This window comes from Acipenser ruthenus, chromosome 2, assembly GCF_902713425.1.
Source record: "Acipenser ruthenus chromosome 2, fAciRut3.2 maternal haplotype, whole genome shotgun sequence".
NCBI lineage: Eukaryota > Metazoa > Chordata > Actinopteri > Acipenseriformes > Acipenseridae > Acipenser > Acipenser ruthenus.
This window is the reverse complement of record NC_081190.1, coordinates 29190013-29203795: the sequence shown is the minus strand read 5'-3', so window position 1 is coordinate 29203795 and position 13783 is coordinate 29190013. Positions and strand designations below refer to the sequence as shown.

The following is a 13783-nucleotide window of genomic DNA, read 5'->3' as shown; positions in this document are numbered from 1 at the left end:
ACATGTATATGCTCCCCACATGGGGATGTTTAAAAAGAGAACTGATTGAAACAAATACCTAGAGCAGTAGGCGTACCGAGACAGGGCCAATTGTACATAATAACTGTACATATTTCATGCATCTTTGTGATTAATGTCCTTGAACAAAATACTACTGGTTTCTCTTAATGAACCGTAGCTGCTGCTCAGATGCCTACTGGCATGAAAACTGAGCAATATTTCCATAGGTTGAAGGGGAATGTTTTAAAATGTTGAGGTGAGGTGACCCTGCTACAAACTAAGGAAACCGCCTTGTCTGACAAAGGAAAAGTTAACAGACTAATGTAAACTTGTAATGCAATTTTTCAGGAAGCATTAAGCCAAAGCTGCCTTTGTGGACTGGAGAACGACCACACCTTGTAAATCCCATCGTATCGATTGCCCTCTTCGGGAGCATACTTGCTGATGCGGCGCCCCTTGGAGCTCCTGATCACGCGGACAGGCTTCCCAGCCCGCCAGTTCTTGGACTCCGCTCCGTCCTTGTCATTCAGAGGTGCGTCACAATTGAGTGCCAGCGCCCTGAAACAAACACAGCAATTTAACTTTTTGTTTTATTTCTTGCTCAGTGCTGTACATCCAAAGGAGGAGTGTCGATAGAGCCTTTTTTTCAGCCCACGGCTGGCTTGAAGCTTGTCTACAACTATTTTCTGAAGCTTTGTACTTGAAACTTGGCGAGGCAACCTGTCTTTAAGGCTGGTTCTATAAAGGGCTTCTTCAAATCTTCAAATGATCAGTTTTATTTTGTGGTTATTAATTTTACTGCCAGTATTCAATTACTTCACATTCCTGGTGCCTTACTGTTTCCTTATTGTCTGACAACCTTTCCTCAGTATCTAGAAATGTGTGCATTTGTGAACAGAAACACAGCATCCCCCATGTACCCACTCACTGAGCGATCTTTGAATGGGAGCTGCAGTCTCAGAGACGTGAGCAATTCATTTAACGGCAGATAAATGAACAATCCATATACCTAAAGAGAAATGTACCTGTTCATGTGGGTCAGTGTTTGGTCAAAGGAATGCTCCCCAATGCGTTTGTTACCAGAGAGATCTCGACCTCCACTCCCAGTGTAGGTAAACTCATCTCCCCTGTCCTAAGAGAAATATAGGAAACAGCCTTGTTAAAGAAACACAGATGCGAATCCTAATGCTGACGTAATACAACAACACAATGTCTACTGTTTTGCTGTTTCTGAAGGCCTTCAAGACAATACATATTTATTCACCCTGTTTTAGCATTAAAAGCTTCTGATGGTTCTGTCAGGAATCTGTACAACTAACATCGGAAACAGGTATGCGTTTAACAGATACACCCCCCACCACAGCTGTAAATACAAATTATGAGTGAGCGTCCTGACAAAGTAGATAACAACAACCAGCACACGTACAGACAGGTCCCGCCCTACATCCCTGGGTTATGAAACTAATATCTTGTGCAAAAGAATGTTCTCTATATACGGTAACTTTGGATAACTGTCTGATTTTGGGGTTCTCAAATTGAATACCTCACAATGTTGGTTTTATTTTAAATGTGTTTTTGCACAGGTAAGAAGTCAGACTATAATTAGCCATCAGGGATAAAAACACAAGTCTCTGGCGAGCCCGGATAAAGACACCCACCACTTCATCTTCAAACCCTCCAGCCAACACCAGTGAATAGGATCCGTCATTACTGCGACCATGGATTCCTCCCACATGTGGTCTGTGGACTCCCACTTCACTCACCTGACAGAAAGAAAGGACAATTGTGAAAGGGCCATGTGAACTTCCACACACGGCTCTGTAGCTTCTCCTCTGGACTAATCTCAAAACATCCCCTAACAGAAACTGTCAATGTTCCAAAAGTTTCCAAATTGTATTGTGATATAGAGCCTCTAGAGGTCAAAGAGGGAATGCATATTTTGCTGATCCTGTACTCTTGTAGAGATGCACACAATACTGGGGTTATGCATAATACCTGGTTTGGTATGCATAATGTTAACAAAATAAAGATTTATTCTGGTCCACACTTACATCCGTAATCTGAATCTGACATCACAATCAAAAATGGTTTTAATCAAGTAAAAATCTACTTATTCTATTGTATAATAATTGAATAAACTTGTACCTGTACTCTGAACTTCCATGTTGTTCCGACTGGGATGCCAGGGATAGGTCCATAGTGGTTAGAAGGTACGATTGTACATTCCTTCGTACGACCCACACAGGCCATTCCCTACAACACAAACCAGCAGGGCAGTCATGCGATCCTGGCTCACACAGAGCACAGAGTGTTATGACAACTCTTTCATTGGAGATAAGTGATCATGACATCTAAAAAGTGAGAATCTACAGATGCCTTGTGTGTGTTTGGTATTCTACTTTGGTCAAAGCATATCCCAAGAACTGGAAAATTAAATGATTATTATTTATTTATTTGGCAGGCGCTTTTATCCATGGCAACTTACAGTTGTTACAGGGCATTAAAATAACATAACAGATAATAAAAAAGTAGCCAAAAACGGCAGACATGATTTACTCAATTCAGATTTCCATTTAAAAAAACTGGAAATACAGACATTAGAAAACAATTCAGAGTTTGCCCAGCTTTTACCCCTTGCAATCTCTTAAGAGATTGTTGAAGTGTGTGCTAGGACTTTAGTGTCTGGAATGAATGAATGCATACATACATACATACATACATAGAATAATTTTCACCCTGTCACCGAACCATTCCCCATTTGCTTCAGTTGTTTACAGTTATCTCTTTGGTTCTGGATGAATGAGTCCAAATTACACAGAACTATCATGACCTTTTTTTCAAGTACAACAAAGTCTATATGCAACAGATAAAAACTCAAGAGGCAAGTACAATAATTACTGTCAGCTGTGATTTTAAGGGGACATGGGACAGCAGCCCAACATCCGACAGCTATTGTGCTTAGAAAAACAAGCATTCAAAAGCAACAGTCTAGTCATACTGGAGTAGGCAAACCACCAGATTCTGGGCTTCTGAAAAAAACTAAATGTATACCTTTTGCAAAGAAAAAGTCAATTCGCATTGCAGCAAGATACTATCAACTAAACTTTTTTTTATTTTTTTTTAATAAAACAAATTGAAAATCAATTATCCCCATGAACATGCCATTTAGGAATTGCATTTTCATTTATTGTTTAAGGCTTTAAAGACTTAGAGGTACCCCACTATTACAGCCACCATTTGAAGTCTCAGCAAATCAAACCTCTGTTAAATGACCTCACTAACATGACAAGTATAATTCACTAACTGCAATGTAATGCATCAGCAGCTCATTTACGCATTTGATTTAGAAAATATATATATATATAATAGAAGTTAAATCCGGCCATCTTGAATACTTTTGAAAATCCAGTCATGCAATATGGATTTGCACTTTTAACGCTGCTGCATGTGAATGTGTCATGCACTGTAGCTATATATATATATATATATATATATATATATATATATATATTAAAAAGGGCTGCACACACAAGATCCTTCCTCATTTGTCTTTGAAGCCTTTAGAAATAAAAAAATAATAATAAAATAAAACATCATGGAGAAACTTGAATAAATCGTTTTGCAAGTTTGATCCAAAATCAGTTTTAAAAGCATGTTTTCATTAATTCCATTACCACTGCTCTGCTTCTGTTCAAGGAAATAAGTCCCCACATTCCCAAAGCTGACTCTGTGTCACTTACCTGTATTGTTTGTCTCTTCTCTATACATGATAGCAAACCCCACCCACATTTCACACAATCTTAAATCTTTTTTTTTTTTTTTTGTTCCTGTAAATGTAGTGTTCAAGGAGGGACAATGGCACCTCAATGTTCACCTGAACAAACAGTGACCCTGCCATTCAATCCAGGGCCTCCTTTGAGTAGAGACTTCTAGTTCTGTCAAACTGTGTTGTGATTCTATGATGTGCATTGTCTACTGCGGCTAATCTTACTCATTTCACTGGACTGAGATTAACCAATAGCAGTTTAGAGGAAAACAAGCTAAAAGGTCACAGATTACACTGCACATATCTACTCACCTTGCCCCAGTCTCGCTGGCTTTCAGTGTGTGCAGACGGCATCTTGGCCTTCTTTTTACTCTGCTTTAATTTCTCTCCTGCTTTCACAACCTCACTGGTATCATTTTTGCAAGTGGGGCAGTACCTAAAAACGATAGCATCAGTTATATGTGTATGTTAAAGTGTAACATTGATAACAACTTCTCAGCAAATACAGTGTTTTTTTTTTATATCTGCCCAAAAAAAAATTATAAACTACTGAACAGTGAATTTCTGAAAGGCCCTTAGATTGTAAAGTGTTGGAGGAGGGCACTACAGTATTTGATCCTGGAACATTTAGATACACTGCCTAGCTTTAAAAAACCAAAATACACCAAACAAAAACCAAAAAACTGAAAAGGCATTACCTTGGCAGTTGACCTTGCCCATACAGATGGCAATACCCTCTAATCTGGGTTACAGTGCTAAAGTAGTGCTAAAGTGATCTATGTTTCATTTCATGTGTCTGCTGTATAGCAGCCGTTTTAAAGAACAGTAGCAAGCTATGTATACATATATAATGTATGTATGTGCAATATGCCTGTGGTGTGCAGTCCATGAAGAGATATTACTTTCAAGTTAATATGCTGGCTGTAATGGATGACTAACATGACCATTAATATGTAATCCAACCCACTGAAACCTTTATATTTTACACATCCTGATACCGGACAGAAGCCAAACTTTGCTACACAAATGCCAGCAAGCAAGCCAAAATACAAATTAGCCGCCTAGCCTTTCTGTCCTGTTCAGATACGCGTACATGATGGCATAACTCATCATGCTGTGACTTTTTTCTTTCTCTTTCTAAGTGAACAGCTGTTATTGTTTGGGGACAGAGTTTAAAAATCTGGTACATAACAAAATGTTTCTTTGATCTTGACTGAGATGACCTAAGTGAGCTTCACTGTATTACTATTAAACTCACAGTGTTGGAAAAGAATACAAGGGACGATAAACCAGAGTGAAAGTGAAAAAAGTCTGGAAAAAACTAAAAGATCTCTGTGAAAAATAAGAGAGAATACATGCGCTATTAAAATGATTTCTTCAAATACAGTACTCTCAACTATTCAGCAAATACTATACACCATTATTTCTAAATTGAAGTTAATCAAGTTCAGTTGCTTGGCAGCAATTATTGCTTAGGTTCGGCAGATGAAAAGAACAAAGGTTTCCAGTTGATCTTCAGCCCCCCTGATCGGTGAGTATGTTGTAGCAGTGAAGTGATATTCAAATGGGCAATTTAATTTGATGGATAAACAGTGACTTAAATCATGGATAAAAAAAGAAAAGAAAACCAGTCTGCGGTTCGCAAGTCATTCACGAATGCTCAAAATGGTGTCCCCCCACAATCAGACTTACTCTATCTAGATATTCAGTCCATGCATGAGTGTCACACAGCCACTAAGAATAATATCTTCTTCTTCAGACTGTACGAACTCCAAACTAATCCAGCATGAAATCAGTTTGCAACTCAATCAAGAGGGTATCAATGGCACATTCTCAATACTGTGAATCTTGCTGGGTTAAAGGTTCTGCGTCGCCATTTCTAACTAATTTAAATATTTCTGACAGTTTAGTGTCTCCAGGATTTCATATGTTTACATGCTGTATACCTGAGAACAGTGCAAGGTGCACTGCATGTCTGTATATGCAACAGGAGTTTACAAAGGTAACAAACAAATACAGTGAAACCTGATTGATCTAACACCAAATTGACTGAACTTTTGTGGCTCCTTAAGACAAATGGCTGTTTATTCAAGGACAGTGATAGGTGACTGATGCAATCCAGGATGATTTCCCAGTTCTATAACAAATGTTGTGACTGTGAAATCTGGTTACAATAAATACAAGTTTTGCATACATGTTTTCATGTCTAACAATAACCTCATAACAACTGATCAATGGAAAGTTTAGACTTTAGATTCCAATAATGGATCTACCAGAATATAAGAATATTCATTGGGTCTTTGGGTTTATGTGATTTATTGCAAGCAACATTTTATTTAATTTCCTTGGATATTAAATTAAATTAAAATTATATGGAAAGTAGACACGTAAAGAGGTATAGAATTCATTCTGTCAAATGGCCATCAGATACAGTGATCACCCGTTATAACACGTCTAGTTATAGTGTGGAATCGGTTATAACACGGTACAGTCGTGGCTCCCATTTGCTCCATAATGCCATTACAGTAGCCCTTTTATACTCATTATAAGGCAGAACACAAATAGCATGGTCTTGTAACTATGGTTCCCCACTGTAGCGTTATAAAGGGTGAACACTGTATATTTACATGGGTTTAAGAATGATGATGACTCTAATATCAAAATACCAGGCTGATAAACTCTGAAATTTAAACCACATACAGCTAAATGGCCACAGCCAAGCAGAGTTGGGAATATAGTGCTCAAAATGTTTTAAGAATGTTCAGAATTAATGCTGCATTTTTTCTTCTCTATTAATGTTGCAGTTCACTTTTACACTAAACAAAATGTGTTGGTTTACTCAGTTCTTCATTATACCTGTTCCTTGATAACTTATTAACTAAAACTGTATCTAATAAAGGAGAAAAAGAACAACCACATAAAACAGTATACTTGCTCTCCTGAGACATTGTGCATTGCTGCCGTTTCCATGGCATTCTCTTGGCACAGTCTCTTCCTTAAAGTAGTGTTTCTCATAACAACATGAATAGTCTCTTTCTGGTCACATGAGGTCCTGTTGTGATGTTTTGGCAAGTTGTAATCTTGTAAAGTGGCAGCACATCTACTTAAAAGTCAAGTTTAAAATACAACTTTAAAAGGAAACTGCAATCATTTCAAAGCATGAAAATAATTCCTTTGCTAGAAATGTTGGTAGGGGAGACCACGTCTCGGGAGGGAAACCTCACCTTACTGTCCTAAAGCTATGTTTTATTACTGCTTTGAAGGGTTTTCTCTTATGTTATATCAATAACTTTTTTAATGCTTCATGGTTGTAAAATGCCTAAACACACTTCTAAACAGAATCATGTAAAATTGCCATGTTGAGCACAGCGCAGCACAGCAGAAGAGGTAGTGTTCTATTTAGTTTGGCAGTGACAATGTAAACTCTCGTCCTCCAGCTGTAATGTGTTGTAATATTTACCAGTCCTCATCCTCAGGGATCCTGCTGAGCGGTGGGTTGAGACAGTAGATGTGAAAAGCCATGTTGCACTCGTCACACAGCAGCTGCATGTGGGCGTCCTGCTTCCCGCCGCACACACAGCACGAGCAGAACCGGCACTCTGAGTCAGGGTCTGCCTTACAGTGCTTGCACTCCGGCCCGCTTTTCCCTGCGTGAAAACAAAGGAAAATATGTGGCGTACCTCCCTCAACACGAGGCCTTGGTAGCTTGTAGTAACTGCTCAAACTGATACATCAACTTCATGGTTTTCCTCTACAGACATTCAATTATAGATATAGTTCTATTTTTGCAAGAATGGCACTAAGAAAACATATAAGGGCTTAAACAAATATCGAGGTGTTGCAGCTTTTAAAAGAATCAACTAAATAAGATAAAGATTGATTTTTTTTTCTGTTGCATCATTTATTACTGAAATCTACAGTTGTGGAACACCATCCAAACTGATTTGAATAATGTGAAACTAAATATGTGTATAACTTGTGCTGAGAATTATAAAGCCTGCAATGATCATAGAAATTCCTAGTCAAGGCAGTGTTTTGCTTCTAAAGCACTGCACAAAACAGGCAGAGTAAAATGACAGCCATAAAATTAGATAACACATTTACAATGCATAATCATTGTAGCGTTTTTAATTGAATAATGACAATGATCAATCAAGCATATATTTTACCTAATTTGCATAGAAACAGATTAAGCTTAATGATAGCTGTTTCAGTTAATTCCTTCACATTTAAAACGGGTTAACTAAAAGATGTGAAAGCAGGAAAGAAAGAAAGAAAGAAAGAAAGAAAGAAAGAAAGAAAGAAAGTTGTGTGAAAACAACTTGTATTATTTCAAGTCTTTTTTTATTTGAAGTGTTCAATTATTTCACCTTTTGTTTTTCTCCCCAGTTTAAAATGTTCAATTTGAATAATGCTTCATCGTTGCAACCCACAAACTATTGAAGATCGATGAGCGTTCCTCTGTTCCCGCAGTCAAGACAGTCATCTCTTTACATCCAATAAACCTAAACAGTGGATGCAGCCAAGTAACCCTGGAGGCGAGGCCTAGGCTGGATAGTCTGTAGCACTTTGATCCTCAGTTGAGTTCACTCCCTAACAAGCTGGCATACAAAAGGTAGAATTCTCAAAGAACCCCCAGCTAACGAGATTCAGATCAGCAGACTCTTGATTGCATGACTTACCCTGCACTTAATGCAGTAGTGTATTTACTAGGCCACTGGGACCCTGAATAATCTTTTTAAGCAACAGCACCCGAAGAAGAGTTACCGTCTGTTTAAGGATCGCCTCCCATGCAGCTAAATATCCACAGCCATTGTGATGTTCCGTAAAAGTTGCTAAAAGTAATTAGTCTGCAACCAAAGATTTAATTTGTTATTGCTCTTGTGGTTACCTTATTATGTTTCTTTGAAATTCAAATTAATTGTAACTGTATTTGCTTAGATCAAAACTGACAGATTGAACAAACTCAATAGGACACAGAGTTAACAGCCTTTAGCCTACATCATTTTAAAGACAGCACTCAGAGACTTGGTTTGCAACAGTTTAAAGTGACTTGCAGTTATCAGAGATTACAAACCTGGCCGTCACTGCTTCTGAACATAAGCCCCATATTAGTTTCCTGAACACTAACTATTGAAGTTCTTATTACTTTGTAACACTCTGAAGGCATACGTTTAAACTGCCCGTCTGCAGAAGTCAGTGGAGGTGCCCCTGGTTTCTCTATCTTGTAGATCTCCTCCAAAAAGATGAGTTTGCAGTCATTAATCACGTCCTCTGGGCCCCTGCAAACATACAAGACAGCTGCTGAAATATTTCAATGAATTAGAAATACATATTCATTCACTCACTCAATCAGTCCTACAGGGTGGCTAATTCATCAGGGGCCCTAAAAACATTAAAATAATCTTTGCATAATACTTGTTAGTGTCTCTGGTCATGCGATTGCATTATCCTGCCACAACTGTAGAAAAGAAAACGGAAATTCTTTATTGGAGCCAATTATTAAATAATTTTTCATAGAATATGTAAAACAGTCTTTAAAAATAACCATTTTGAACTAATGTATGTGGTAAGTGTAAGGCCCAATTTTAATAAACACTCCAAAAACAGAATGTGCAAACTCAAGAGTGCTTGTGTCGGGCCTTATCTCTTTTGAACAGAGTAAATGCTGGACACTGGCATGATGCGGCAAGTGCTGGCCTACTCGTGGAAAATGGAAGACAGAAAGGGTTTGCAAATCAAGAGAAACTGACTTGCCCTTTAATATAGAATACTTCTTACTCTGCATCCATTTTCTGTGCATTTTCAATAATAATAAGCATTCATTATTTCCTTTATAGTAAACATCCCACTATGGGAGCTTACAATGGGAAGTAGGCAACAGAAACTGTATCTTTATAATATGAAACATGAAATTTGTATAAAACAAAAACATTTCAAAAGAAAATAAAGACAGTACTTCATAAATTACCAGAATGGTGAGCGTTTTCATTTTCTTTAACGCTTCACACAGGTGCCAAAACTCGTATTTTCCGAGTAATTACCTTTGAGAAATGTGAAGTTGTTCGGTATTAATTAAATGGAATAAAAAGTTTTAATTGCTCGATAATAAACAATGCAATCCCTGGGTTTCCCTAGTTTACACAATTAATGATTACTAACCAATAACAATCTGGCAGTGTTATTTAATATGAAACCTGGCGTGAAACTTAAAACTCATTTATATTTTATAAGCGACTACTTACCTTACTTTTCTCTTATCCTTTTGATATGAAATTACAATTTTCACTTTCCTTCGTTTTTTATAATTGTGGCATCTCTGCAGTGGATTGTGGGATTATAGTCCTGGGCAAGCTGATACCTCGGATTAAACTCGACAAAGAAATACACATCCCAGTTTCCACAGCGGTAGCTCGAGTTTAATGAAAGGTCAGGGTTACGTGATGAATCAGTTGCTTTTGCAAGTTTGTTTTCCAATCAGCTTTTAAAACACTCAATGCGGAACTTAACTCCCATTGATTTGTACTCAATTGTGAAGGTGAGGGAAGGACAGCTTTTCTTGTTTTGAAATCAACACATTAATAAATAGGTGTGTTTTGATTATTGAATACCTGCCAACAAATACTTTTTAAAGGTAATTACTTGGAGTATCAGCACACCTCCTAATTAAAATCATTTCCTGAGCAGGACTAAGTTTATCAAGATGACTTGAAACACAGTCTTGTATGTACAGTAACGGCTACAAGCCTGCAGATGCGGGGTGCATCAACAGCTGTATTGCAGACAAGCCTATACCTACTACGACACTGTGAACATGTAAGACAAAGCGGAAGGTTATTTTGGCTGTACTTTGTGTTGCTTGTTTTGGAACGCAGGCTGACCTACTGTGCTTTCTTCTGCGAGCAGGTCAGCCTGCTTTTAAACAAGCTAGGATGTTTGCTGTATGATCTGCTGTACTGATGGCATGAAATGATCACTTGAGTTTCATGAGCTTACTTTAATAGGTGATACTTTCATTCTGAATATGAATTTCTATTAAATTTAAATGAATCGGTATATCTTGAGCTTTAGCATATAATAAATAAATTAAGAAGAAATGCGGGTAGGTGAGACAGTTTCTCACATTACAGAATGGGACGAGTCCATGTGCAATTGCATTACCCCCTTCCCTTTCTCTAAATATCTTTTTTTTTTGGTCACATTTTTACGAAGTAAAAGCCTTGCCAAGCTTAATTTCTGATTAAACTCTAACCTTGCCTAATGCACTCTAACTAGCCTACTGTAATCTGATGACAGTTACAAGATGGTCAATGCTATATAAATATATGTGAAAACTATAAGCATAATACAAACAGGTAGAAAACCAGAGTATCTTTTTCTATTTAATAAAGTACTATATTATATTCAATTAGCTGTGGACCTAGCGGTAACATTTAAAGTAAACCACTAGGTGGTGCATGTGAGTTATCATTTTATTGCTACAAATAGAAAAGACACATTCATTTTCAGTTTATGTTATTTCCAGGTACGTAAAACCTGTTTATAACGTATCTGAATGTATCTGTGTTACATATTTTTGATGCATTTATGCTTTTACAAAGCATTTGTAATGTAAATATCTGCAAACTGAAATCTGTGTCAGAAATATCATGTCGCTATTGCAGTGAAATATTATATTATTATTTTACACATATATATTTAACAAAGAAGATATTGACAAACACAGATTAAAATAATAAATAGTTTGAACATAAGTTATGTGTTAGTTTTCTCTACATTTTCTCCTTCGTATCCCTCACAAGCTTAGGTGAACATGATAATGAAGCCACTCCCCAAAATTCTGTCTGGTATCTCTGGTGTAAAAACTAAGAACAAAACACGGTGCCAAAATCACTTTACAAGGGATGCGTATGAATGCGCCCATTTGCACCCCCTACAGCCCCATAATCAGACGCTAACGACCTTTGCCTTAGTGTTAATGCCTTTCCCTTTGATCAGAATCGGTCCATTAGGGTCAGTGGGGAAGCATTTTTCACGTAAACACTGGGAGTATTAATCTGCTCTACACTGAAGATTCGTGATCAGGCCTCATTCACATTGAACCTGGGCTAAAAGCAGTTACATGGACGCAGTTTTTAAGATTGTTTTAAATCTAAGTTTTAAAAAGCAACAGAAAGGTCATCCGCCCAAAAATAACCCACACGCTGCATTCTTGCCCTAGTGGCAAGCAAGTTTCGGGTATAAACCTGCATCTCTGCAGTTAATCAAACAGAACACGCACCATGGAATTCTATCACTGCACAAACTGAAGAATGTTGTGGTCAGCTGAAGCTTCACTCTGAATGAGCAGCTGAAGCTTCACTCTGAATGAGCAGCTAACACTATTTTTAATTATCAAAACTGATGAACATTCAAGGTAGAAATGGGATGTGTACATTTGAGGTCACCTGCAGACGGAGCCTGGACAACTGGGGTGTGAGTCTTGCGAGCATTCAGTCTTACCACATAGTCTAGCACATAGTCTGCATTGAATGTGGCATAAAATTACTTATGGAAGTTGCAATGCCAAACGGGCTTTTCAATAAGTCTGTCTCTATGCATATGAGCATATTTTAAATACTATGGGTGCTCGACAGCGCTGTTGACCGTAACGGGCCGTTACGTTGTTACCTGGAAAATGACGCTGTATTCTGGCCGTTACGCTGTGTTTTCAGTTTGCGCAACGGCCAAAAAATAATAATAATCCTGTGAAACATTGTTGACCATTCTTTTATATGAGAAATGGGTTTACTTAAAATACTTGTTTCAGCTCTCAATACTCTTCAATGGGTTGGTTATGACAGCATGTTCGACTGTAGTTTGGTGCGTACAATGTATGCGACACAGAGACGAGATTGAACTTCCCTGAACTTTATTAGCACGTTCCCCGCTGTGCGCCCCTGATACACAGCTCTGTAACAACCAACACCGTTGCAGATCTTTATTACTATTACCATAAAGACGTTCCCTCTAAGACTTTCATTTAGTTAGCCACTGTGGCTAAAGTAACTTAATTTTTTAACCACATTGGAAAAACTTTAGCCACTTAATACTATAAACATAAACATACTGTTTCAGCAAGGCAAAAATACATGTATTTTATTTGAAAACACATACATATTTAAATACCAGAGCCTACCATTTACAACACATAAATATTATATTTAAATTGCACTATAACTCCGATTCCCATTTAATAAATGCCAAACTTAGTCCCATGTGACAAAACATCATTACAGATTTCCTAAATTCTGAATAGGTTTGCAGAGATATTCATTACTGCATAATCCTTTACATTATTTTGATTGTGACGCGGTTTTCTTTCCACTAAAGAACGGTAAAGCAAATTGTGCCAGCAATAGACAGTGCCATTAGTGTATGCAAATATTAATGCCTCCCTGACCAAACCCAGCTCATGTTACACAAGAATGTACTAATGTGATTAATAATGTTAATAGGATTGTACAGACACTAACTACTGTGTTTAAAAAAAAAATAATAATTCTGACATTAAAACTCAATAAATCATTGAGACGAATCCTTCTTTTTAAAATAATAAATGTGTTTTCCTCTTTCGAATCCACTCTGTTACTATTTCCAAAATATATTTCAACACATTTTAAAGAGATAGCAAGCAACGGGGACACCAAAAACCTTTTGATCTTTTGTAGCTGCGTGTTTCTGGCTTGCAGTCTGTGAAAATGTTCTTTCGGGTCCAGAGGGTGTGTTTGAGTTTTTTGTACATGGGTGACTGGTATTCCTTGGGCTACATCTTTGGGAACATGATTCTGGTAATTGGTCTGTAAAATGTGTTTTATAACATTTTTTCCGTTTGGATGCCATGTATTTTTTTTTATTTTTTATAAGTAGCGTCGTCCGCTGACTGTTTCTAATTAGAGCCTCTGTCCTCCCGCCAAACACGTTTCTGCCATGCACATGTTACGTGATCAAGCTAAAGCGCTTTAATTGGGCAAAATG

General features: G+C 37.5%; 1 protein-coding gene across 2 annotated transcripts in view; it reads right to left on the bottom strand.

The window, feature by feature from the left end:
- Positions 1 to 13783, bottom strand: part of LOC131698861 (E3 ubiquitin-protein ligase UHRF2-like) — a 75881-nt gene that overhangs the window by 9986 nt on the left and 52112 nt on the right. For both annotated transcript variants that reach the window (XM_058993461.1, XM_058993466.1), the window contains exons 5-11: positions 8939 to 9048; positions 7227 to 7413; positions 4079 to 4202; positions 2146 to 2253; positions 1659 to 1763; positions 1026 to 1132; positions 396 to 558 (exon numbers count right to left, since the gene is read on the bottom strand). In XM_058993461.1, coding sequence (XP_058849444.1) covers positions 396 to 558; positions 1026 to 1132; positions 1659 to 1763; positions 2146 to 2253; positions 4079 to 4202; positions 7227 to 7413; positions 8939 to 9048 — 904 coding nt within the window. The remainder of the gene's footprint in view (positions 1 to 395; positions 559 to 1025; positions 1133 to 1658; positions 1764 to 2145; positions 2254 to 4078; positions 4203 to 7226; positions 7414 to 8938; positions 9049 to 13783) is intronic.